We start from the raw sequence: 27,529 nt of genomic DNA on the forward strand, positions 1-27,529 counted from the left end.
CGCCGAGGAGGCGCAGCAGCCGGAGATGGCGGCGGTGCTGAACGCAGAGCGACTCGAGGTCTCGGTTGACGGCCTCACGCTCAGCCCGGACCCGGAGGAGCGGCCCGGCGCGGAGGGCGCCCCGCTGCTGCCGCCCCCTCTGCCGCCGCCCTCGCCTCCCGGGGCCGGCCGGGGCCCGGGCGCCGCCGGCGAGCAACCGGAGCCCGGGGAGGCGGCGGCTGGGGGCGCGGCGGAGGAGGCGCGGCGACTGGAGCAGTGCTGGGGCTTCGGCCTGGAAGAGCTGTACGGCCTGGCGCTGCGCTTCTTCAAAGGTGAGCCGACCGGCCCCGCCCCGCCGCCGCTGCCGGGCCACGGGAGCCCGGCCCGGGTTGTGGCCCCCGGTGGGGCCGGACCGCCTCACCCTCACCTTACCGGGCCGCGGCTACCGGAGCAGGGCTCCGCCCTTGGGGGGACCTGAAGTTTGTCACCACCTTCTTGGCCGCGGGGTCACAGCTCTGAGGGGCCTGGAACCTTGATTTAGCCGTCCGAGTCCCGCCTCCCGGAGGTTACCGGGGCGTTTTACCTGATTTAGCTTCTCAGGTTTCCGTGAGCTGGGATGGAAGAATGAGCCCTCTCTCCCCCAGAGGGTCCCATTCTGGAATTTATCTTTATTTTTTAACTATTTTAAAATCATATGTATTTTTTTACAGTTGCACCATTGTTTCTGTGTCTGTAGCATGGCACATCACACCCCACCGATTTTTACCTTTTTCCCATAGTGGAAGAAATCTTTTCCAAAGGTTCCTGCAGACCCTTTGCAGTCATTCTGGGGAACCACACACTCGAGTAGGGTTTGATCACCCGGCAGGATTGATGTGGCAGAGAGGAGGAAGTATTAAGCGGACACATTCCCTCTGGCTTGTCAAACTCTAAAGAGAAAGGGTGCCCGCTGTGTCCTAGTAACTTCTAGAAGGTTAAGTTTTTACCTTGTAAGCGATACGCCAAGAGTGAGTTCTTCGAGTAAGGTTTAAAAGTGCCCTGCGAGCTCCTGGCAGGATTGTAAAACGTGTCTCGTCTTAGAGCGAGAGTGTGGCCTGTGGGGTTTTTTAATTGGTTGATTCACTTAGCCCAGTGGTGGTGATACCAGTCACAAGATCTCTTCAGTGGGAAAGACTGATGAGAAAGACGCCCGTTAGTTTGATTCTTAGAGATATTTAGATCCCGTGGGCCGGCTGGGCCACGAGAAACATCAACAAATGAAACTTTAAGAGTGGTTGCTAGGCTCCCTACACATTCCAGAACAGCATATTTATGACACTTCCCAGAGGGAGTACCTTTTGGAGTACATATTTTACTAGCTGAAGTTGAGTAGTTCATTGTAGTGATACATGCAGAAGTTATTTCCTTTTTCTCAGATTAACTTTAATTGTGCAAACTAATGAAAGTTTCTCTTATAAATTTTCCAGAACAGTCGATCATTCCACAGTCATTGCACTTTTTGTTTAAACGTTTACCCTTGAAATACTTATCTTTGCACGATGAATCCAGCCATCTATGCCCTACCTAGCCTGGGAAAGTGGAAACAGCAGGTTTTGGATCACTTCACCCTGGACTTTAGAGTTTCCTGTAATGATGATATATTATCACATACCTAAAATCCTGGTGGTTTCTGTACAATTACTATAACTACATTTTACCTTAAATTTTTATTCTTAGAACTTACTTTTCCAGATTCATAAGGTTAAAGTATATTGTAGCAGAAGTATATAAGGATAGAGAAGAACCAACTTCTAATCCTAGCTTTTGCTACAAGACTAACAAAAAAGTAAATGGGTAATTTCGTCTCTGAGCCTGTCTTATTTGGAAATAGTAGTAATATCTTCTTCGAAAGATTAAAACACTGTATAATGTGCAGTAAATTTAGCATTGCTTTGGAGTCAGGAAGCCTTGGATTCCATTTACTGTGTAAACTCCTGGACAATTAACTTTTCTAGACTCAGTTTCCATCCATTTATATCTGTGGAGCTGGATTAAATGAAATTTGATGCCTCAGATTTAAGATTTAGTGGTCTAAACCTAATATTTTGCTGAGTAGTAGGACTCCTAGGGGAACGTGTAATTTGAGGGCCTAGTTATCAGTCACCTTAAAGAAGAAAAGCTACATTGATAGGTATGGTTCACTCCCTTCCTAAGTTAGGCTTTCAGAGCAATATCCAAGAACTTAGAAGGAGAAATAGCAATAAAGCAATCAAAAGCTACCCTCTGTATGAATTATTATGTAGTTAGCAGTGAGGAGGCTGTTAGTATGAGATGCCTAATTGGGGGAGGGGAGGAAGGCTCTAAAAGTAGTCAGAATTGTGGGAAGCAAGGTGAGTAACCTGTTGCTGCCTTTGTTTTAATGTGAAATTTTCTAGTGTAACTGGTATTTTTATCAGTCTTGCAAGGACTTCTAATAGATCACTATTTTGTGGCTTTGTACTAGTGTCTCACAAGAATTAGCAATAACATTACGCTTTATCTTGCACTGTGGAATAAATATGAATCTTGAAAGCATGGATATCTTTTTCCATTGAAAATATTTTGGATTGGGAATCAGGAACCCTGTTTCTCATTCCATCCCTGTCACAGTGGTCATAAGCCAGTGACTGAACCCATTATGCCAATTACCTACCCTTTTAATCTTATGACTGTGAAAGTAAAATAATAAGATGAAAATACAGGTCAATGTAAGTTAGCATTTCACCATCTAAACTTCAGACATTGTCGAGTCCTTATTATGGATAAAGTTTCATATTAGGTTACCACTATAAATGAATAGTACATTCCCTTTTGCTATTAAGGAATTTGCTATTAAGGAAGCCAAAAGAGGAGTTAAAGACCCAGTGACAACTGCAGTAAGTGGAGGATTCAGGGAGCAAATGCCATTCTAGAGAGGGAAGGACAAGGCATGTGTGTCTGGGAAATGGCAAATAGAATGTAGTTCAGTGGAGATGGAGAGGTAAGTTGTCAGATCCATGAGCTGATTTGAATGCCATTGTAAATAGCCTTTTTGTCAGTACACAGTGAGGAACCATTGAAGGTTTCAAAGGAAGGAATGAAGTTGCCCAATTCTAGTTTAGCAAGATTAAGCTGGTTTTCTCACCTCTGGGTTAAGTACTAATCGGTTGGCTTTATGGTAGCCTTCATACTTTTTGGATGAAGTTAAACCTGGAGAGTTGTACTTTGGTTTTTAGAGTTCTTGGGGGTGAATTTTTCCTTCTCTAACACTTTATTATCTCATTACATTAAGCTGGTAGATAGTTGCATGAATTTAAAATTCCAGAGTAATAATTGCCACCAGTTACTCAGCAGATGTTCACTAAAAGTCTGGTACTATTTTGAGAGCTGTATACACATTATTTTCTTTATTCCTCCACAAGCCCTTCAGGGAGGGTATTATCCTGATTTCTGTTGAGGAACTTGCCCAAGGCCACTCAGTTATTATTAGTAAGAGGCAGGGTTGGTTCTGTGTGATTCCAAAAACAGCCCTTCCCACAACAGGAGATGGACAGCAAGTAGCAACCCTGGTTTCTGGTGGTGTTCTGAGGGAATACTTTATTTTATTTTATTTTTTAATATATATCTTTATTGATTTCAGAGAGAGGAAGGAAGAGGGAGAGAGAGATAGAAACATCAATGATGAGAGAGTTGTTGATCAGCTGCCTCCTGCACAGCCCCTGCTGGGGATCGAGCCCGCAACCCGGGCATGTGCCTTGACCGGGAATTGAACCCTGACCTCCTGGATCCTAGGCCTACGCTCAACCACTGAGCCTCGTCCGGCTGGGCTGAGGGAAATACTTTAAAGGTTCTATCCTGTTGCCTTATCACATCTTGGAACTTCTTTTTTTTTTTTAATTTAATTTTTTGGGGTGACATTGGTTAACAAAACCATACAGGTTTCAAGTGTATCACTCAATAAAACATCATCATACTGCATCGTGTGCTCATCACCCCAAGTAAAGTCTCTTTCCATCCCATTCATCCCCCTTTTGCCTCTCCCACCTCCCGCCACGTTCCTTTCCCTCTGGCTGTCACCATGCTGTTATCTGTGTCCTTTCACCATTTTCACCCAACCCCACTCCCTGGAACTTCTTTAATATATTTGCTTGAAATATTAAGGGCTGATGGAAAGATTTATTTTGTTTTTCTACACACAATCACTTTATTACGAATCGCTTCAGCTCTCTGGAGAAGTAAACCGAGAGAAAAGCATCTACTCTGAATGCCTACATAACATTGCTGTCAGGTTTGGGATATTGATTGTAGTGGGGAGGAATCCCCTCTAAAGGACTGAAGTAAATGTGCCCATCAAAAATATTGGTATTAATAGTATATTCCTATTAATGTACTAGTAGGCCTTTTGGGAGGCCTGCATTTAGCTAACCTAATGATTGTTTTTTACTCATGTGCATTGAAAATGAATGTGTTTTAATTCATTGAGAATTGAAAAATGTTGATATTCTAATTGTCTTCCCTTCACTGTAATACTTTTCCTCATATAGCATATGGTTTGGGGTACAGTTCAAATAGGAAAGGAACAATAAATGCTTCTTTCCCTTTATTAGTTTTCAAAATAATGAGTGTCCCTGCCAGCAGGGCGTGGCTCAGCGGTTGAGCGTCGACCTAGTATCCAGGCGATCGGGGTTTGATTCCTGGTCAGGGCACATGCCCGGGTCTCGGGCTCGATCAATGACTCTCTCATCATTGATGTTTCTATCTCTCTCTCCCTCTCCCTTTCTGTCTCTGAAATCAATAAAGATATATTTTTTAAAAAAATAATAATAATGAGTGTCCCTAACAGCCTCAAAAATTGACAAATTTTTTTTAATTAACAAATTATTTCCAACTTAGTGCTTTTTTGTTTTGTTTTATTGATTTGAGAGAGAGAGAAACATCAATGATGAGTCATTGATCGACTACCTCCTGCACACCCCCTACTGGGGATCGAGCCTGAAACCCAGGCATGTGCCCTGACCAGAAATCGAACCTGTGATCTCTTGGTGCATGGGACAGTGCTCAACCAACTGACCCACACAGGACAGGGCAAGATGGTGATTTTAATATTTCTAAAAGATGGATTTTCTTTAAAGTGTATCCTCTGTGAGGCAACAGTGTATAAGGGCCATGAAAGAAAACATTTTATTTTAAGCTGCTGTGGTAGGATGAGTGAAGGGGGAGATGGTTTTGCTCTCCTCTGCACAGATCAGACAATCCCTGGGTACTGCTTTCACTTTGCAGTAGCATCCGTTGGGTTATCTTCTGCTCATTCAGAAGAGAGCAACTTGTACAGTGTGGGAATTCAAATCCCTGCCCTCATTATCATAAGAGCTGCTGTTTAGCCAGTGTCTGCTCTGCAGGCACTATACTGAGACTTTGGAGCATATTATTTCCAACCCTCACAAGAACCCCAAGGACAAGTTAGTATCTCCATTTTATTGATAACAACACCAAGGCTCGGGAAGGTTACATAATTTGTCCATGTTATATAGTTAGAAAATAGCAGAGCGGGGATTTAGGAGGTAGGAGTGAAAAGGCTGTGTATGTTTAGCCTAGAGAGCTCGGGGCAAACATGATGGACATTTTGCAGCCTTTTTTTTTTTTTAAATACTCACCCAAGGATATGTTTATTGATTTTAGAGAGAGGGAGAGCAAGAGAGAGAGAGAAACATCAATGTGAGAAACACCAATTGGTTACCTCTCATAGGTGCCCCAACTAGGGACTGAACCTGTAACCTAGGTATGCACCCTGAGAATCGAACCTGCAACTTTTTGGTGTACAGGACAATACTCCAACCAACTGAGCCACATCAACCAGGGCTTTTGTGGCTTTTGTGAGGTCTGATCTGTTAGATGTGTTTTATTTAATGCTGAAGACTAGAAAGAGATCAACTCAATAAAGAAGTAAAAATCACATCTATCTGATGATGGAATAGACTGCTTTGGGACAATGAATTACCACCACCAGGAAGTGTTCAAGCACACGTTAACAATTACTAGGTGGATATGCTTTGATTGCTTTTGTGTATCTACTACAGGTTTTTTCCTTTGTGGTTACCATGAGGCTTATATAAAGTATTTTATAGTTCTAGTTTAAGCACATAATTTCTGCAGCATACAGAAACTCTATACTTTTATTTCTCCCTCACATTTTAGGTTATTGACATTACAGTTTACATCTTTTTTATATTGTATATGTAGTAACAGATTACTGGAGGCCAAGTAGATATGTAGGGCAGATTTGAGCTTTGGTTGTGCAATTCAGTCACCTGTCTTTAATATCCTTTCCAACCCATATATTTTATGGTTTTCATTTCATCAAGTAAAAGGCTAGATGGGACATTGAAATAATTTGTTATATCCCTCTACCTTTACCTCCAGACAGAAGGGAAAAATATGATTTCTCTGTAAACTTACTCTAGCAATTGAGGTGTGAGACTAATAACCTTGTGTATGATTAATTTCAGGTGGAAGGGTCTTAATTTTAATCTTCCAGACCTTTGGGCTTGGTAACTGGTTATAATGCCATCAAAATATTTATGCTGTCTTATTAGAACTGTAAAGTTAAATACTTATGACTTTAATACAAACATAATCTAAAAGCGATTTCTATTTTTAATTGCTTGGGAAAATGTATTTTGTGTATTGTATTGGTTTCCTATTGCTCCTGTAATAAAGTACCAGAAATTTAGTGGCTTAAAACTCCTGCCTTATAATTTTCGGGGTCAGAAGTTCAAAGTGGGTCTCACTGGGTTAAAAAAAGGGGAGAGGTCAGCAAAGCTGTGTTCCTTCTGGAGGCTCTAGGAAACAGTCTGTTTCCTTGCTTTTTTAGCCTCTAGAAGCCACCTGCTCTTGCTTTGGCTTTATGGTTCTTTCTTCCATCTTCAAAGGTAGCAAGCAGCATAACATCTTCAAATCTCCCTCCGACCCTTCTTTATTTCCATTTATAAGGATCCTTGTGATTACATTGGGCCCATGAGGGTAGTCCAGGGCAAGGCAGTTGAAACCTTAATTCCCCTTTTTCATATAATCTAACATATCCACAGATTTGGGATTAGGATGTAGACATCTTTGGAGGGGTATTATGCCTACCACATGTTATAATATCTTATTGTTACTGGACAGGGGACCTGGACCTGAGTGGGTCTGCCTGGGGCCAGTCGGTCGTGTGTGGGTTCTTGACTTTGTGCAGGAAATATTTCCCAAGACAAGCCCAAGTGATCCTGAGAGTACATGTATTAGAGCTGGGGACAGTGAAACAAGAAAGGGTTTAGCATAGAAGCAGTAGCCAGAGAGCCTAGGCTTGGCTACCTTAATTCACTGGGAAGTCAGAGACAAGAGGACGACCTTGGGGACAGGTTCAGGGGAATCGCCTGGGAGGAGCTGCCACTGTCCTTTGCTCCCCTGGTTGCAAGTCTCCTGGGGTCCCTTAGAGTTTAGGAGATTTGTGCATGGGGGGGGGGGGATTGGCACAAGCTGCTCCCCAGAGGGAGAGCTCACGCTGGGTCCTTTATCTTGAGGCTTTTATCCCTCTCTTACAGGTAGAATTTTAGGGGAGGTCTCCTGAGGGTTTCAGCAGACTGTTCATCAGTTTTCCAGTTGTGCTTGTTCAAGTTCGTGGTCTCCACCTGATTCAGGGCAGGGGGTTGTTAGTCATCACAGCTGGTCCTGGCATCTCCCACTTGGTTTTGCTGCTTTTCTGGGCCTGGGGCTGAAATACAACTGAGGCCTATGTGTTTTCTCTAGGGAGGAGACCTTCTGTATATGCTCTAAATTGCTCTGCCAGCTATCTGTCTCGGTTTCCCTATTCCACTTTGCCTGGTTCACTGGCCTGTCCCATTATGAACTGACTACTGAAATTGAGCATATTATGAATTTACTCATTTGACCTTTTTATCAAAGTGGAAACCAGAGCAATTTAAAAGGTCAAGTTGCCCTATAAAATTAAAAATAGCCATCCTTATTTCTCTTTTCCTACCTCTAAGACCCCCCCCCCCCCAACCACTTTAAATTATTTTGACTGTTTATTCTGGTATTTGTCTTCATTACTTATATGTGTGTGTTTTGCTCTTCCCCCTTCCCATACTCCCTGATTTTATGATAACCACATTTGTGATTAAAATCAGTGCCAGTTGTTTACATTTGTATTCATAGATGAGGCAGGTCAGTACTTTGATTATATTTTGGTTCTTATGCAAACCTTTTGTCTTTCATATAGTTAAAGGCAATTACTATTTGTTTTCTCTGTCCTTAGGTACTTTTTTAAAAACGTGACTCTCTTAGATTTCCTTAAATTCTTGATCCAGTCTTAGCTTTTCTACCTTCTGAGTCTGCCACCCAACTATCATCCTGGAAGTTACCTTCACCTCTCTGTGGTATTGGATTCCCTTTTCCTTGAATCCTTTGTTTTCCTTTGTTTGGAAATGCCTACCCCCTGGTAGCTTCTTGAGAATAGAACACTTGGAAAGTAAAATTTTGAAACCTTGCCTTTCCAAAAATTTGTTTATTTTTACTGTTATATCATTTGATTTGATTGGGTATAAAAATCTAGGTTGGAAATAATTTCCCCCAGAATTTCAAGGTATTATTACATTGTTTTCTAGCTTTCAGTATTTGTACTCTTAAGAGGTCTGTAGATCTCATTCTTGAGCTACATCCAGATCTTGGCTATTGTAAATAATGCTGCAATGAACAGAGGAGTACATATATTCTTTCCAATTAGTTTTGTGGGTTTCTTCAGATACAAATTCCCAGAAGTGGAATTGCTGGGTCATAAGGTAGTTCTGTTTTTAATTTTTTGAGGTAACTCCATACTGCTTTCCATGGTGGCTGCACCAGTCTGCATTCCCATCAACAGTGCACGAAGGTCCCCTTTTTTTCACTTCCTCTCCAACACTTGTTGTTTGTTGATTTATTGATGATAGCCAGGTTTGAGGTGATATTGTTGGTTTTAATTTGCATTTTTCTGATAATTAGTGACGTTTAGCATCTTTTCATATGTCTGTTGGCCATCTGTATATCCTCTTTGGAGAAGTATCCAGACCCTTTGCCCATTTTTTAATTGGATTTTTTTTGGTGTTTCATTAATAATAGTTCCCATTACCTGTGAAGTAGCAGTGGGCTCCTTACTTTATTGATGAATCAGAGAGGTGAAATGGTCCTACATCTAGGAAGTGTCTGAGATATTTAAACCTAAGCTGTCTGATTGCAAAGCCCCTTCTGCCACATCATACTGCTTCAGTGGGATAGATACGTTTTGAATATAGCCTTTCAAAGTATCTGTATGATCAGATTAAAAGTGATAGGTACAAAATTATTTTTTTTTAAACTTTTTAGCCCTAGCCAATTTGGCTCAGTAGTTAGAGCATCTGCCCACAGACTGAAGGGTCCTGGGTTTGGTTCCAGCCAAGGGCATGTGCCTCAGTTGCAGGCTGGATCCCGGACCTCAGCTGGGGCCTGTGGGGGAGGCAACCGATCAATGTATCTCTCTCACATCAGTGTTTCTCCCCACCCTTTCCACTCTCTCTGAAAAGCAATGGAAAAAATATCCTTGGGTGAGGATTTAAAAAAAGATTTAAATTTAAAAAACACTTCTAAAAAATGATTGTTGGACATGTTTAATATGTGTAAAAGATGTCATTGGTACACTTGTGTGTGTGTGTGCCTAACTGTAGCTTAACAGATTGTTTTCTCTGTAGTAGTTTTAACAATTATTAGTACTTGGCTTCATTTGTTTTTTAAAAAATCTGTATAAAAGTTATTAAAAGGTTAGTATCTCAAAAAAATCTCATTATAATAGTGTTTATATCTATTACAGGCAGTTTGTGACATACCTTGTAGCAAAACTTCATCATATAGTGCTGAAATTTATGTATTTTCCCTGTGCTAATTGTTTTCTTTGTGTGTTTTTTTCTTACAGAAAAAGATGGCAAAGCATTTCATCCAACTTATGAAGAAAAACTGAAGCTTGTGGCACTGCATAAGCAAGTTCTTTTGGGCCCATATAACCCAGACACTTGTCCTGAGGTTGGATTCTTTGATGTGTTGGGGAATGACAGGAGGTAACTGTTTTGTTGTATAATTAATTTAACGAGAATAATGTTGAATGCGGTACAAAGTAAATTGGTTAAGATGTAAATAGCTGGTTCATTAGCTTAGAACTGAAACAAACATTTTTGCTTTCAGCTTCTGGAGTCTTCAGATGTTTATCTCTTTTTGGCTTGGAGGTGTTTATGGCTAAATATTGTGGAAGAAGCTTACTCATCTGATTATGAACATAAGACAAGTACAGCTTCATTTGATTCTTCCTAATAATATTAAAAGCAGCCATTTAAAATATGTAGTAATTATTTCCTTATTGGGCCATATAGAGCTGTGACAAAAAAGAGTACACTGACTGTTCAATTAAGGCTAAATTATAAGTAAAACAAAACTCAGATACGCTTTTGCTAGTATGGAAGTTATCAGTGCAGCTAAGTTTGTATTTATAGTTTACGGAGTAAGTTTGGATTCTATGTGGCATACCCAATTTAGTGAATCAGTACATGCTTGTTGAAACTGGAAGTTTTGCACCTTTTGTTGATAATAGAATTATTCTTCATTATGGTTGGGAATTGTTCATATTTAGGTTTCAATGAAATCAAATTCTCATTCTCTTAAGAAGAGGAGGTAACTTTTCCTGTTATTCCTTACAGGAGAGAATGGGCAGCCCTGGGAAACATGTCTAAGGAGGATGCCATGGTAGAGTTTGTCAAGCTCTTAAATAGGTGCTGCCATCTCTTTTCAACGTATGTTACATCCCACAAAATAGAGAAGGAAGAGCAAGAAAAAAAAAGGTGACATTTGAGGGCATGGAACACTTTATCCTTGTACAGCCCAGTATATTGATGCTTTTCTTTATGGCATGTTCTGAATCAGGTGTCTAACTGCCCTTGGCCCCGCAGTGATGGCAATTGTTCAGACTTCCTGATGTGAGCAGATAACTCATGAGTTTTGGGTAGGGGGGATGCTTCCTGCCTCCATCTGGCTATACCTTTAAGAGGAACCACCTATCCATCATTGCAGCATTCTTTTTCTGTCATTACACTAAATTTTTGAGCAAGCACTATAAACTCAACCATCCTCTCCTCCTCACCCTCTGGTCTGACACACCCTTTGCGGCTGTCTCCCTTGAGTTTCTAGAATATTCATTCTTCATGTCATGGTTATCAGCTGTGCTATATGGTAGGCCTTATATAGACATTGCATATTGGTTCTGGCTTCCAGATGGCTTATTCATTTTTCCAGGGGCTGGAGGGGGAGCTGCTGAATGCACTATTTATATTTATGGGATTCTCTGTCATGATTGTGAATGCAGCATGATTATAGTTAGCACCTTATTTATCTAGAGGTTGAATTTTCAATAACTTTGGCTATCTAAATTTTCTACATAATGAAAATGATGCTATAAAGCCAATTTTTTTCACTTTAGAAACAGTTGCTTCTCTGGTTTTCTCACCTTAACTTGGATTGGAAGTAATGGATGGAAGAGAAAAATAGCCTAACAGTGAGGGAGAAGCCAGAAGCCATGAAAACTAGACACAAGAATTATAAAAGTGTGGCAGTCAGGGACCATTTAATGTAAGGGTACACTTCTCCATCACTGTATTAGGGCACGTGCAATTTTTATGTTTCAAGTTATAACTCCCAAGTTACCCAAAGACAGAGCACTGGATATAATTTATTCCTTTTTAAGAGGATAAGAAGTAGTTTAATATGTTTTCGAAGATCGTTTTTATCCAAAGGAAACGTTTTGATTCAGATAAGAGTGGAATGAGTTCTCTTTATTAGAAAATTGATTTATGTGCTATGGTCCATTGTGTAGTGATGTTGGACCAATGAGGTATAGCTATAATGTCTTTGGAAATATGCTTTTTAAGTTCCTTTTTTAACGATAAGTTGAATATTTAAGTTACTGTTGAACATATAAAACTGCATTTTTCCTTTTAAAAATATACTTCTGTCATGAGATGAAGTCCATAGTGAATTCTTTTTAAGTGTGTAAAGACTAGATTTCCTTTGTCCTAAAGCTTGAGCTCTGGCTTATGGAACCTCTTGCCCTGTGCACCACCTGTGAAATATTAAAAGTAGGTCATGTTATTACTATATTTCGAGCCTTGGCTGTGGTTCAAGTGTGTTGTTAATTAATTAATAGGAGTTTGGGAAGAAAAGTGAGGTAACCCAGACAGTGCCCATGGTAGGACCAAGAAATAGTGTCTATTTTGAGAACCCTCAGAAATCTCTCACCCCACCCTCAGCCTCCCTCTACGCCACTTGGCCCTGAGACACAAATCGCATCCATTCCTAGTGCCAGAGTCTCTTCTCCTTTGGGAAAGGGGTTTGGGACGGGGCTGCACCTTGATCTCCAAGTGTTCTTTTCTTAAAAGCTTTAAAATTATTTTTAGTTTCAGAAATAATGCGCACATGTATGCAATATAAATTGTGTCTGTATATGAAGCACAGTCTGAAAATCTTCCTACTGTACCTTGAATCTCACTTCTCTCTCCATAGATAATAACTGACACATTTAAGGTGTATCTTTCTAGATGTATTTCTATATACTTACCTGCGTTTTATGTTAAATATGTTAAATGCCTTCACATATTAGGCCATTAGTTCTAGCTTTCTTTTATGGCTGCATGGCATTTTGGGGGGAGTTATTTGTTTCTCTACAAATTTGTTGCCTGCTTGTCCTTTCCAGCACTGTGCTAAGCCCTGAGAGTGTAGTGGTGGGAGATAGGCCATCTCTGCCCTTATGCAGCATGTACATTCATGGGTAAGGCAGATATATTGCTAAATTTATCACGCAACTTTAATTGCAGTTACAGCAAGTAGTATGAAGGAAAAGCTTATGGTGCTGTGAGTGTGTATTAGAGGGGACCCTGAGGGCATGGGCGCATCATCATGATTTGAGTGGTGTCTTACCGATGGACACCTTTCTATTGCTGTGTAGCAGTAATCATTCTTGCCGTGGTCTTGTGTATCACGTGATCGACTGTGATAAGTATGCAGCTCAGATTTTGATACTATCTCATGGTTCTCTGAAAAGTTTGTGCTACTTTTCACTGTGAAACCCAGCCTGCAGTTATTTGTGAGCAGGATGTTTGGTGCAGGGTTCATTCTCCCTCCTGTGCCTCATAGGAAGGAGGAGGAGCGGCGCAGGCGGCGTGAGGAGGAGGAACGAGAACGTCTGCAGAAGGAGGAGCAGCAGCGCAGGAAAGAAGAAGAAGAACGGCTCAGGCGCGAGGAGGAGGAGCGGAGGCGCCTGGAGGAGGAGAGGCTTCGGCTAGAGCAGCAGAAGTAAGCTTGTGGTTAAGGGTGCAAGATGGACGGCCATGCTGCTGGGACCTGACTTTTTACTGCTGTGCGCCTTAGAATAATTCTGATTTGTGTGACTGGGAGGTGGACCAACATTAGCTTCGCTCCATTTATATTGACGATGTGTTGCCAAAGACAGCCTCATCATAAGCAGCATTTGGTTGCAACAAGAGGGACGAATAGTATTGGAAGGGCTTGGGATTCGCTCCCAGAACCCAGGGACTAGGACAGGAGCTGAGGTTGCGTGCTTGCTCCCTTTCTGAGTCCACGTGATATCTTGTCTTTGCTTCTCAGCTTTGTCTCTGTTTCAGTCTTCCTGTTCTCTGCAAATTGTCACGGTCTGCTTTGGTGCACACAGGCTATTCCAGCCTGGATTTAGGTGGCTTTTGGTTTTGTGTATCTGAAAGAGACTGGTTGGAATCTGAGAGACCCAGTTTCAAACTCCTAGGACAGGGTATCTGGTTGGGTTAGCCTTTCGGGTGTCCTCTAATACAGGGCTTGGGAGCTGAAACTATTCCTTAGTAAGGGCTGTGAGAGCAGCTGTCTCAGAAGCTATCGGTTCTAGAGGGAGCTCTGGGTACAGGGAGGAGGGGATTGATACCCACAAAACTCTGTGGGAAGAATGCCTGGGGTCCTAGGGCTGACATGGCATATAGATTAAACCAGAGATCATGGGAGTCCATTGATTTCTCCTCATTATTTCTGAGTCATTCCTCAGAAAAGCTTCACACCAACCCAGGGCCTCAACCTACTTTGAAGAGAGATGATGACTACTGCTCTACTACTCTGGACGTGGGGGCAATGTCATGTTGTATTCAGGAGTTTGTGAGACTTTGCTTTGTTATTTATCTATTAATAGATGGCTTTGAGGTCTTTGTTAAGTTGGTCATATAACTTAAGCATGTGGTTTCTATGTGACAAAAAAAAAAAAAGAATTGTAATAGTTTACAGAAGTTAGTATCTTTGAACCAATTGTGTTCAGGTATTATTTTCATTGTTTCTTTTTAAGACAGGCTTTAAATGCTAAGGATCTACAAATTTTCACCAGCTTTATTTATACTTACCAGGGCCACCTGTAACATCTTTTTGCTGTTCTTCTGCGCCTTACTGCTTTTTGTGTATTTAGGTGGAGTAGCCATGGCCTGCAGGTGACTGCCATAGGCAGCAATCCATTCTCTTTCGGCATCACCGTTAGAGTGTGTAGGCTGGAGCCAGTCTGCCTAGTCTTCAGCTGGCTCTGGCATCTACTAGCAGGGTAATCTCAGTCAAGTCACTGACACCTTCATTGCCTCCTTTGTGAAACCCCACCCCCAAGGTAGTTGTGAGAACTGGTGGGTCAGTACAGGGAAGTGCCTTGAACACTGCCTGGTACATGGTAAGGGCACGTGATGTTAGCACATGTGATGATGATGATGTATTGTTTATTCTCTCTCTCCATCCCACGATTTCCTTGAAAATCCTGAGCAGAAAATTAGAGGCCAAGTTTATTTTCTTAAATCTTTCTTCTGGGCCTGGGGACACATGCCAACTGGTATACATTACTAGCTTAGTCATTTTAAGAGTTATAAGTTATAAAAATAAGTAACATGGACATTTTGTTTTGTCATGACCAATCTCCTGTAGTCAGACTAGTATATATTTTTTAATGTTTTTAGGCAGCAGATAATGGCAGCTTTAAACTCGCAGACTGCCGTGCAGTTCCAGCAGTACGCAGCCCAGCAGTATCCAGGGAACTACGAACAGCAGCAGATTCTCATCCGCCAGTTGCAGGAGCAGCACTATCAGCAGTATATGCAGCAGTTGTATCAAGTCCAGCTTGCACAGCAACAGGTATGATAGAAACCCAGCATTCAGCCTGAGAGAGGGTTTTTAGTTTCATTGGAACCCAAGTTCTCTCTTAACAGTTGCTGATGAATTTTGCATTAGCCTCTCAGGTATAAAGTAACTTTTAGGTGACCTTCATTAAGGGAGACTTTAGTGTGGCACTGGCAGTTATGAGAAAAAATATATGATCCTGAAGCAACAGATAATGTGGCCGCTATTATATTGTCCTAGGTGTATTTGGGAGTTGTGTGGACTGAGTGTCACTCCAATGAGTCTGACATAAGTTCTGATAGTCATCCTGGAACCAGGGGGACTTGGGTAACTAGCATTAGTTCAAGGATGTCCTTCGGGCAGTGCACTGTCATAGGCCCAGACAGCTTCCAGTGGGAGAACCCCAGCCCTTAAGGCTATCTGCTGCGTTGGATCCATCCTGACTTTTGTGTTAAGTATAGTAGCTAGACTGTGCTCCCCTACGACACGTTAGTGTCCTTCTCTGGCTTCGTACTCCCAAATAGTTTTCTTCTACATGTGAGTAGGTGGTTTAGAGGAAAGAACATGGGACCAGGGTCAGATAACACTTGGATTCTGTCCTGGCTTTGCCATGACCTTGTTTGATCTCAGACAAGTTACCTTCTGCTCTGATTTTTCTGCCTTTTCTCCCAGTCGGTAAGAATGGGATATAAAATCCTGGGACCTGTCCTGTTAACCTCACAGGACTATGAGAGAGATAAAGTGAGGACATAGCTACTCTGTGAAAATGTTTTGTACATTTGGAAGGTAACTGATTTTATACACACTTTTACATTTTGCAGAGGCAAAAATGCCTCTTTAAACTCAATCTAGCTAAATTTTACTTAATTTAAGTAATTTTCACTTATAAAGCAGTTACCACCTGTCAAATCTGAGTGAAGAAAAAGATTAGCTCAACATTTCTTGTTAGATGAAGTAATCTTTGTTTTGCCAAGTTCTTTAAATTTCTTGAAAATTAATATTCTTACCTAAAATAACCTTGTGCCCCTGAGTCCCTAGCATTAGTGAGCAGTTGAAAAGCACTGCGGGGTCTGTGTCATCCACGAGAAGAGGAAAGGGATGCCTACCCAGAGCTCGTTCAGGCGAATAAGTGGTGTTCTTGAGGGATCTCTTTCTGTCCTCTAAAGCCTGTTTCTACCTTAGCATATCACTCCCTTTTTCCTGTTTCTTTGATGGGCATTCAGATAATTTTTTATTAAGATACCTCCCATATACTGTCCTGTCTATTGGTTGCTTTCACTTAATGAGAATAAAGTCAAGTAGGGCAAAAGCAAGAAGCATTGAAACCTAACTGGAAAGCCATAGTTTAGATTACAGAGCTCAGCTCCGTGTATCAAATTGACTGGTTGTCTCTGGGAAGAGAGAAGGAAAAAAACTGGGGAAGGAACAAAAGGAACTGCAGCCCCGAAAAGTATTAATTTTTATATAAATACTGAGCAGAATGCCAAAATGCAAACATCTTGTTAATTTGGGGATGTAGTTACATAGGTGTTTGCTGCATTGTTCCTGTACCTTTCTGTGCTTTTAAAAACTTCCTAAAGCATAAAAGAGAGATCATGTATGTAAATAATTACAGTCTGTTATATACACTTGGTGCATGTTCATGGGCAGTGGGGTCCCGGGGAAAGGAGTTTCTGCTAGAAAATTTCAAAAAAGGCTTATTGGGGTGGGATCCTCTCACTGGACCAATTCCTCATCATCAGAAATGCTCGTTTACTCTCCTGTTGTGCAGTGAATGTTCTGAGTGTGCTGACTTGTTTGGGTTGTATGTACTTTTTCTGGAAGCTGGTACTCTTTCTAGAAAACTCACATGGAAATTACTGAGAATCTAGGCCTTGGAAGAAGGTATTTTAAATTTTTAAGTGTATTAAAATTTTAATAACTAGCAGCAGAGAGAGGTGTTGCTGTTTAAGTAATTGGTTTGAAAATAATAAGTTAAATGAAGTGTGTATACAGATATGCCAACTACGTCATTATCCCTAAACCATGAGATTATAAAGGCTTTTTTCCATATTTTTTAACTGTGTAAACATATGCTCATTTATATTTAAAATCACTTAAATGCCCAACTGTGCATTAGTCAAATGGATAAATGAATTTTGTATTTTGACAATGGAATATTCTATAGCAATGCAAACAAATAAAATGCAATTACTTGTTACCCTATAGATGAAACATCACAAAAATAATGTTGAGTGAAAGAAACCAGACACAAAAATTGCATATATTATACAACTCCATTTATATAAAGTTCAGAAATAGGCGAAGACTATAGTGTTGTAAGTCAGAATAGTTGTTACCCTTGGTGGTGGGGGGGGTGGAAAGGGGCACCAGGGACAGTTCTGGGATGCAGATAATGTCTTTATCTGGGGGGTTGGTTACATGGGTATGTTTGATTTATGAAATGTGATCAAGTTGTATATTTATGATTTGTATACTTTTCTATATGTATGTTATAATACAGTTTAAAGTTCCCCCCAAAGTTACTTAAGGTATTAAGGTTACTTTGGTATTTCTAGTGGTATTAATATCGATCATCTTGTTGTAAGAAATAGCCCAAAATAATTGTCCTTTGGGTTCAAGATGTTTTTACTCTCCCATTTTGACTCAGAGAGCATTTTGATTTCATGTTTATGAATATGCATACATTAATCATAATTATGTAAACAGTGTTGGATTTTTATTGAGAGGATTTTGACCTCAAGATCCATTTTATAAGCCTGTTTAATTCTTAGGTAGATACTTTTTACAACATGATTAACAGCTTTCAGTTTAATAAGAATTTTTCTGTATATAGTTTACAGTGAAGATTTAATTTATTGACTTTTTTGCCCATATTAGAATAATTGTCCATATTTAATTTGTTAGTTACTTTGGAGGCCAATATCAGATTTTACCAATTACAGCTTTTGCCTTTGTGAATTTTCTGTGACCATTTATTCCTACCAAGTTTCATTTCCTTATTGAAATTTTATGCATCTGAATTTTATCTAGAAGATTTTCTTCTATCAATTTTACTGATAAAGTTTTACTGATTTGGTTTTATATTGTACTATTAATATTCATTATAGATAGGATAAAAACTGATAAAGTTTATTAGTAATCACTTGGAGCATAATGCTTCGGTAGGGTTAAAACATGGGTCAGAATGCATTCTAGGGCATATGTCTCAGTTATTGGCCTTTTTCTTGACTTGTAGGCAGCATTACAGAAACAACAGGAAGTAGCAGTAGCTGGGGCCTCTTTGCCTACATCATCAAAAGTGAATGCAGCTGTACCAAGTGATAAGATGTCAGTTAATGGACAGGCCAAAACCCACACTGACAACTCTGAAAAAGAGCTTGAACCAGAAGCCGCAGAAGAAGTCCTGGAGAATGGACCAAAAGGTATGACATCCAGGTGTCAGATTTCAGACCTCACGAAAAGCGAACTCAGGAGGTCAGGTTAACTAGCATCTGAGAGCAAGTACATGTTTGTGAGAGTTGAATGCGTTTTCACTCCTTTTAGTCTGAATCTAATGTTCTGGTGACCCTTAGAATAGTGTAGGAGGGCAAATAAGATATATACTAATTGTGTATATTGGTTACCTATTGCTATGTGACAAATTGTGCCCAAATTTAGCAGCTTAAAATAATAATAAACATGTATATCTCACACCGTTTCTATGGGTCAGAATTCAGGAACAGCTTAGCTGAGTGGTGGTGGTCCTGGGCTCTCGCGAGGTAGGCCGGGTTGCACTTGGTGCCTAAGGTGGTTCTATGCAAATGTTGCTGCCTGCAGGTGAAGGCTCCCCTCTGTAGCTTTTGTAATTTCTGTTGTCTTTAGACTCTCTTCCAGTAATAGCAGCTCCATCCATGTGGACGCGACCCCAGATCAAAGACTTTAAAGAGAAGATTCGGCAGGATGCAGATTCCGTGATCACGGTGGGCCGAGGAGAAGTGGTTACTGTTCGAGTGCCCACCCATGAAGAAGGATCGTATCTCTTTTGGGAATTTGCTACAGACAGTTATGACATTGGGTTTGGGGTATATTTTGAATGGACAGACTCTCCAAACACTGCTGTCAGCGTGCATGTCAGTGAGTCCAGCGATGACGAGGAAGAGGAGGAAGGTAGAGCCATTGGTCCATATTTGGTCGCTCCTGGGCCGTGGGTGGGCAAATACGGCAGCTGTTCAGAGGTCAGCCGGCCTTCCACTTTCTGATTAACACTCACGGGCAGGGACCACTTCCTTCATTGGTGGGACCTAGGGCTGGAAAGGTGGTGAGAGAGGCCAGCTCCTGTAGGGGACTGGTGCTTGAACGTGAAGTGTTGTTTTTCTTTTGAATGCCAAGGTCTGTTTAGCCATTTATTTTCTGCTTTCTGAATACCGTTTTACTTCAGCTTTGTGTGTGTGTATGGCTAAATGCGAAAGGTCATTTTGAAAAATTTTCAAAGCAAAGGAGCAAGCAAGAAATTCTGCCACCTTTGGAATTTATTTAAATTTGTTTCTCATGTTAGCTTTTTAGGTCATTCTAAACTTTTTTAATGTAAATATAGAAACTCACCAGAATATCCTACCTTAAAAAAAAAAATTTGCTCTCTCCTGTTTTACTAGAGTGTAATTTTTTATTTTCTCTAAGGAGACAAAATTGTTTCCAAGGACAGCCTAAACTACCTTCGTCTAGGAAGTAGGTTGTAAAATGTATTGCTTATTGAGAAGATGGTCCCCTTAATATTGTTAGCTAGCAAGTTAGATCTCAGGGCTTCTGTACACTGTACCTAGTAAGCACTGAAATATTTGCTGCCTCGGTTGAGAATGATATGGAAGGAACGCCTGACTGTGAGGATGGAGAAGCACCCTCTCAGTCCTGGGAGCTCCCTTTTAGGCAACTTGTAAACACACTGCTTGTTCCTGAAGCGGGTTGGGAGATTAGATTGGGGTAAATTTAAAAAGGCCCAGTCATTGGAAGTGTGTGGAGGGAGGCTGTAAGTTCAGTCAGCTTTTGAGATACGCAGTGCAGTCATGTTAGCACACGGTGCCACAGTCTGGGCCCATGCGTGGAGACACACTGGCCAGTGTCATTTGGGAGCTGCTGTGTCTCATGGCATTTTGTCTTTAGCAGTCTTTATTTCTGAGTGCCACTAGCAAGGTAAAACATTGTCCACACATACTACTTACTTAACCAACAAGAAAAAAAAATACAAGTGTGAAAGAAAACAGAGGAGAGAGAGACCTGAGCAGAGCAGGTGCCTGTACCACTGTCTCAGCAACATCAGGACCAGGGACTGAGCCCTGCACTGGTCTTTCTGGTGTATCACAGAGGCTCATTAGAACCAGACTGTTCGCAAATGTATGTGAAGGAAAGTTTGTGTGTGTGCGTGCGCGCGCGCGCCTGCCTCCTCAGAGGCTACTGAGCCACTAAGTCTTGTCCACATTGTATTTTATGGGAATCCTTTTAGCTTGAGTGGATGGAAGAAGAGTCTAGTTTTCTTGTTTGTTGCTTTGTTTTTTCTCCATTAGGCCTTGAAAGATGGAGGGGTTTCTTTTCTCTGAAGTATGGATGGCTGGTAACCCATCTTCCTACTGTAATTCTCCACTTTCTTGTTTCCAGGTCCCAAGTTCGCTTAAATTGATGAAAGAGCATTGTTCATCTATCCTAGTAACCTTTAGCTTTATAGAGTGTGAACAAAGTTTGGATCTTGAATTAATGGACCAATAATCTGTTTCATAGATACCCTTATAGTCAATAGTGTACATTTGGAATGGCTCTGTGTTTCTCATTTGTAAATGAAGGACATTTACTTTTAAGTATTGCTTTGATCAAGCAAATCTGATTTAGGCCTATTTACAAATGCCATCTACTTTTTTAACAACTTTTTATTTAGAGTAGTATTTAGATTTATAGGAAAAGTTGCAAAGATAGTACATGGAGTTCCCATATTACACCCCGACCCTCCCCACCCCTGCACCCAGTTTCCCCTATTGTTAATCTTACATTGTACTGTGGTATACTCATCATAACTCATGAACCAGTACTCATGCATTATTATTAACTAAAGTACATATTTATTCACATTTCCTTAGTGTGTACCTAATGTTCCAGGATCCCATCCAGGATGCCACATTATATATGTAGTTCATTATCATATTGCCTTAAGCTCCTCTAGACTGAGAGAGTTTGTCAGACTGTCCTTGTTTAAATTCCTGGTAGTGGCCGTTGACCTTCATCATGCAGTTAACTCACTAAAAGTCACTCTGCCATGTTATAAACCTGAAAGTCTTTTATCTTCTCTGCAGAGTATTCTTTTGACCTATTTTCCTTGAGGCTGTTGACTATATTAAACTGAGACTTTTAAGCTGGTTTATAATTTTCTCATCCCTATAGGTTTCTATAAGTATTCCCCCCCCCCCCCCCATATCATTACAGTTCAGAAAACTTATTAACTGGGGCAAACCTAGAATCAGAGTTCATATTTTTGTCACTGGATCCATCCCTAGGTTACACAGGCCTAGTGAAAATAATTGAATTTTCAGTGTCTCTGAATGCCTACCTACCTCTCTTGTGGTTTTCTCATTTTACTCCTTATAGATAGAAAGAAAATAGTCCTCATAGATTCCCTTCCTTCCTAAAACAGAGGACCTCCAGATTGTTGAGCAGGAGGAGGATTTCTGTGATCTTACTCAGATGAGCAAGATTCTTCCTCAGTAGGAATTGGGAATTGCATGGATGTGGAAGGAAAAAGTGGGCTCAGAAATAGGAGCAATGATCAGAGTACAGATAGAAGATGCCTCCGCTCCCGCCACCAGGTGTTCACTGCTGGGCTCCTGGAGCCCAGGCAGTGCTTGGTACATAGCAGTGGCTCAGACGTGTGAATGAAAGGATGAATGAATGAGCCCACCAGCCAACCAGTATATGCTAAAACGCACATAAGTCATACGATAGATCAAGTGAATTTATTTTCCTTTTTTTTTTTTATAGTGAATTCTTGATGAGCAATTTCTGAAAGAAAGGATGGAGTTTCAGTGCTTGATGCAAATGTGGTTTTCCTGGATCTGTTCATGACTTGCCTCTGTTCTTTCTCACAGAAAACATCAGTTCTGAAGAGAAAGCCAAAAAGAATGCCAACAAGCCTCTGCTGGATGAGATTGTGCCTGTATACCGACGGGACTGTCATGAGGAAGTGTATGCCGGCAGCCACCAATACCCAGGGAGAGGAGTATATCTCCTCAAGTTTGACAACTCCTACTCTTTGTGGAGGTCAAAATCAGTCTACTACAGAGTCTATTATACTAGATAAAGGTGTTACTGCAGAGTCTGGAGTCTAGGGTTGGGCAGAAGATGGCATTTAATTTGGAAATTTCTTTTGACTTTTGTGGAGCGTTGCAGTCAGTGTGTGCCCTATTGGTTTTGGTCTGATGGTTTGTGAACTCTTGTTGGGTATCAGGATTTCCTTGAGACTCTTTAGCATTAATACTTGGGGTTAAAGGGATTCCTCAGACTTATCCAGCCCTTGGGTGCTGACCAGCAGAGTCATTAGTGGATGTTGAAGTTACATGAGCTACGTGTTAAATCACTAAAGTGTCCAAAATAAACATCCCAAGGTTGACCCCAGCTGGGTTAGTCCGTTGCCACTACATGTGATTTATGAGAGCCCACAGTTACAGCGCCCTCTTGTTTGAATTCCTTAAGTTAATATTCTACATGAGGTACATCTGACTTGGAAGATCACCATTTTTAAAACTTAAAAACTTGAGACCTCACAGATTATAATGGGGGAAAAATTGCTTCAATTTGATCTGGTTGTGAATGATCCATTGTTTTATGCTTTGGGTACAGCTGTTTAGTTCCGAGTTATATTACAGAGTTATTTTCTGAGATAATCTTAAAATAGAATGTCTAAATCTGATTGCTGATCAAAGTATCAACATACATAGAACACCTCAAACATCCATCTAAGCAAGCCTCCACAAGCTCATGGTCCTTTTCATTGGTATTTATACTACCTGTAGTGGAGTAAAATTGACTCATTTTTGCCTTGATTTGGCTTTACAGAGCATCTGAAATTGAAACTGTTTTCTACACAAGCATATAGTTAGGGATTTTGTAAACTCGAATTGCCACCTATGAATTAAAAAATATAAAATCATTTAAATACAATTCAGTGTCTGAAGAAGAGCATTGCACTAACATGGAAATCACTGCCAGAGATGGTCCATTTTTAATTTGTTACTACTTAGACACAAACCCTACACGGTTCCAGTTTGGAATTACTGGAGAGAATTGGAAATGCATATGCCAGTGCTTAAATTTTTTATAGCTTTAATCTATATTATGTGTTTATCGATGGCAAGAGGCACACCTTTGTTTTCTTTACTGAAAACAAATATGGATTAATTGCCTCAAATATGTATAAGTGATTGACTAGTCTAGCGATTCTTGTTTTCAGAAGGGAGGGTAGTACAGATAGAAAATGACAGCGATGGCAATATACACATGTAATGTTGTTACTATATGTTGTTACTGAAATACTTAGATTTTTACAATTTGAAATCATAAGTCACTTCTCCTAGGAGGGTTTCCATTGATTAGCTGCAGTATATACAGTTCACTACATAAGGAAGGGGCTGTTGGTTTTTGTGTGCTGCATTTCTTTCTGTTTTTTTAATACCTGGTTTTGTACATACTAATTAACTATTCTCTTTTGTTTAGAAACTGGATTATTTTTCCTAAGAAGTGCTTACCCTGTGTTTTTCATTTTGATTCAGTAGTCCCAGCTCATAGATGTCCATACTGTTACATTAGAACACTTACCTGGCTTCCCATCAGCTCTCATGTATATATGGTCTAGAAACCACTGGGTTAGGCACTTCCGGGCTTTTTTTTTTTAATGAGAAAATACTGTATTTAAAATGTAAAATAAACTTTTAAAAAGCAGGCACTAATATATATTTCTTCCAGCCTTTGATTACAAACTTGTCCTTGCACATGTTAAGATGTATTACCTTCTAAAAATATCGTTGTTCTTGGGAGCAGTGTGTGTTACTTCACATAGCAATGGTTCCTGTCGAGTGTCCATGTCAGAACATTTTGGGTTTAAACTTTTATATTGCCTTTGGCTGTTGATTAGTAGAGTTCAAATGAGATTTCAAAAACATCTTGAAAATAATATATTTAATCAATTAAAATGTTTATCTGTAACTTGTTGATGTTTCATTGACACAGTTCCTCTCTGAAGCGTTAGTTCTGCATCTTATCACTTGGGTAGGACAAAAAGAAATGTTTTAAATGATCTTTTCTGTTTTAAAAGGTTAAAAACAACAGCAGACTACTTCTGGCTGATTATTTAGTTTTTGCTGTGAATTACCCCAGTGAGTTAAAACAGATTAAAAATTTTCAGGCTTCTTGGTGGAAAGGAAAGCACTGATTTTTTCTTACTGAAAATGGCCTCTATAAAATTATTTCCCCTTTGCCAGTTGTGCATAGATGGTCCTCGAAGTACATGGAGACGGCCTGCTTTAGAACAGCCCCTGAGGTGTGGCCTCGAGGGGATGCCCAGCCAGTGTGGCGTGGAGTGCCGGAAACGTCTCAGAATGCCCCCTCTGAAGTGCAGGTTCTCAGACATTGATTTTTTTTTCTTCTGAAATTTGGAGAGACAGAAAGAGGTGGTCATCTTGGTTTTTTGCTATGCTGGGGACCCTGAAGCCAGACCAGAGAACAGGGAGATCTGCTGGATGAGCGCACCTAGGGAGCCACGCTGCTGAGCCTGACCCATTTGAGGGAAGGGGAGAAGCAGCTGGTTCAGAATCATAAATGATTGCTAACTATTCCTTGGGGCTTAGAGTACAACAGTCTACAACCAAAGCCATCTTTGTGCCTGTCCCCAACTTTTTCTCAGTTTACCACTTCTGTCGGCAGCCTAAAAGTGTGAGCGTGTGTGTCTGCTTGGGGTAGAGCAAATCTTCATTTCTGTTTACTAACTTTTCAGAATGTGAGTGAGATCAGTATTGGACTTTTCTCATATATGTGCCTAGGATTCTTCAACTTTCTTATTGAAAGTTTTTAAAGACCAAGTTGCTTATTTGCCTTTTTAACACTCTTATTTTGAATGTATTACACTGTCATTTCAGGTGCTTATTTTGCTTAATTTGTTTCGTAATGAAAGAGGGAAGCGTTAGCTCCATTTTTGTTAGTTGATATGCCACTTGTAAGTTGTGATATGATTAGGGTACTTAATTCAGTACCAGGAAACTAAGTGGCTGACTTTTCTAGAATTAACATTGGCATTTGGCCGTCAAACCTAGGGGTCAGAGCAGTTAACTCATCTCGTAGCTATAACTAAAGCTTGTGTGTGATGCTAGGTTCAACCCTCCAGTGAATGGTGACTGCAGGTCTGTTTATGAAAAGAACATACACAAATTAAATTACAAATGCTGATTTTTAAAAACCTTTCTTTAATGGCATGTCTATACAACAGTTTTTACGCTTTGCCAAGATTAAGTATCTCCAGTTGTAGGTACATACAACTTGGGGTGGGGTGCATGTCAAGATATGGAAATGTAAGCATGTTTCATAAGGTCTACATTTTGCAGCTTTCAAAATTCCAGGCTGTGTTAGGATTTTTCTTGTTAGTAAGTATAGGTTTACTGTGTTCTTTAAATCTGATGTGTGTTCTGTAGAGTGGCTCTTTGGCTGTTTTTTTTATTGAATATTTTAGGTTACTTTTTTTTATTGTAAGTGGTGTTCCAGTGAACACCCTTTTGTATCTTTCTGCAAATTTGCATGAGCTTTTCAAGAGTAGATACCAAGAAGTGGAATTGCTCGATCCTAAGTTCTTTGAATTTTTAATTTTAATAGACCCTGCCTAATTGTACTCCAGAGTGGCTGAACTAAGTTGCCCTCCCATTGGTTGTGTGTGAGGGGGGGAAAAACCCACAACTCCCCCCCCCCCCCCCCCCGGCAACACTGAATATTATCAAACTTAAAACTTAAATTTTGGTTAATCTGATGGGTGAAAAATGAAAATAGATTTTAACATGTGTTTCTCTGATAAGTGGTAAGATTAAGCGTCTATTTTCATTGGTCATTTGTATTTCCTCTCCTATAAATTGCCTATTTGTGTCCTTTACCCATTTTTCAATTTGGGTACTCTTTTTATATTGATTTATGAATATTTAAAAACATAGTTTGTATACTGTATAAGTATTTTCTCCCACTTTATTGCTAGTCTGTTAATTTTGTTTATGGCGTTCGTGTGTGTGTGTGTCTGTGTTTGATAGTAGAGGTTATAAACTTACCAGTTTCATTTAGTTTTTTTCCTTCATGGCTTTTGCTTATTTCCACATATATATGAGCCTGCTTCTGAATTCTGTTCCATTTATCTGTTAATTTTACACTTTAAATTACTATAGTTCTAAAATATATTTTGATACAAGCAAATCTCCCCTGTTCTTTCGGTGCTTTTTCTTGACTATTTTGCACCTTCCGTAAGAATTTAATCATTAGCTTGTCATATTTCATGAAAAATCTCACTGGGATTTACTTTGGAATACTGTGTTCATTTATAGATTAATTGGCGGAGATTTCGCCGCTGATTTTTAGTGTGAGCTTAGGTTGCCTTTTTAAAAGGCTGATTGTTCTTAGCCCGGCTAGTGTGGCTCAGTGGTTGAGCATCAACCATTATCCAGGAGATTGCGGTTCGATTCCTGGTCAGGGCACACGAACAGACCAAAAAAGATGAGTGGTGCAGGGTGGATGGGCCCCACAATCACCCCACAATTTCACGAAGTGATCAAGAGCCTAGATTTCTTCAGTTTTGTTGCTCTGCCATCCTAAGGTGATGGTATTGGTTTTATAATCGTTATAAGCCAGCTCACTAGGATCACATTCCTGGTTCAACCAGGGTATGTGGGTGGCCCAGTTTTAAAGGGAAAACCCCTGTTTCCATTAACAAGTACTTAGTTGCCTGGCCCCCTCCAGCTGCAGTGTCTCTTGCTGGGCACTCATGTCCCTAGCCAAAACAGTGGACAGTTAGCAGCCTGCATTTATCAGCTGAGGTTTAAAATATATAATTTTTATTGATTTTTTTCCCCCCCGCATTATAAAAGCCATACCCATTTATTGTAGAAAAATTAGCATATGTAGGTAAAAAGAAAACTAAATTTATAAAACTACCACTAAGAGAGAAGAGTTACTTGGGAACTCTCCTGATCCCTTTTTTAATTTTCAGTGACCTAATTCTAGCATGCAGAAATGTACAGAGCATAAAATGAGTATTCATGCACCGACCACCCACATTGATCACATTTGCCATTTTGCCTCATCG

The 27,529-nt window shown here is 40.3% G+C and overlaps 1 protein-coding gene across 1 annotated transcript; it reads left to right on the top strand.

Moving 5' to 3' along the window:
• ACBD3 (acyl-CoA binding domain containing 3) lies at positions 1-24,405 on the top strand. Its single transcript, XM_016221214.2, has 8 exons — positions 1-311; positions 9,935-10,076; positions 10,710-10,850; positions 13,195-13,353; positions 15,027-15,201; positions 18,425-18,611; positions 19,051-19,335; positions 22,293-24,405. Exons 1-8 carry the CDS (start codon positions 26-28, stop codon positions 22,502-22,504), a joined length of 1,587 nt encoding a protein of 528 aa, XP_016076700.2. The 5' UTR covers positions 1-25; the 3' UTR covers positions 22,505-24,405.
• The last annotated feature ends 3,124 nt before the right edge of the window (positions 24,406-27,529 follow it).

Source organism: Miniopterus natalensis, chromosome 21, assembly GCF_054644295.1.
Source record: "Miniopterus natalensis isolate mMinNat1 chromosome 21, mMinNat1.hap1, whole genome shotgun sequence".
NCBI lineage: Eukaryota > Metazoa > Chordata > Mammalia > Chiroptera > Miniopteridae > Miniopterus > Miniopterus natalensis.

Coding starts and splice junctions, on each gene's coding strand:
- ACBD3 (XM_016221214.2), top strand. CDS start 26: ATGGCGGCGGTGCTGAACGCAGAGCGACTCGAGGTCTCGGTTGACGGC. Junction 10,077..10,709: donor GTGTTGGGGAATGACAGGAG/GTAACTGTTTTG, acceptor TATTCCTTACAG/GAGAGAATGGGCAGCCCTGG. Junction 19,336..22,292: donor TGACGAGGAAGAGGAGGAAG/GTAGAGCCATTG, acceptor TCTTTCTCACAG/AAAACATCAGTTCTGAAGAG.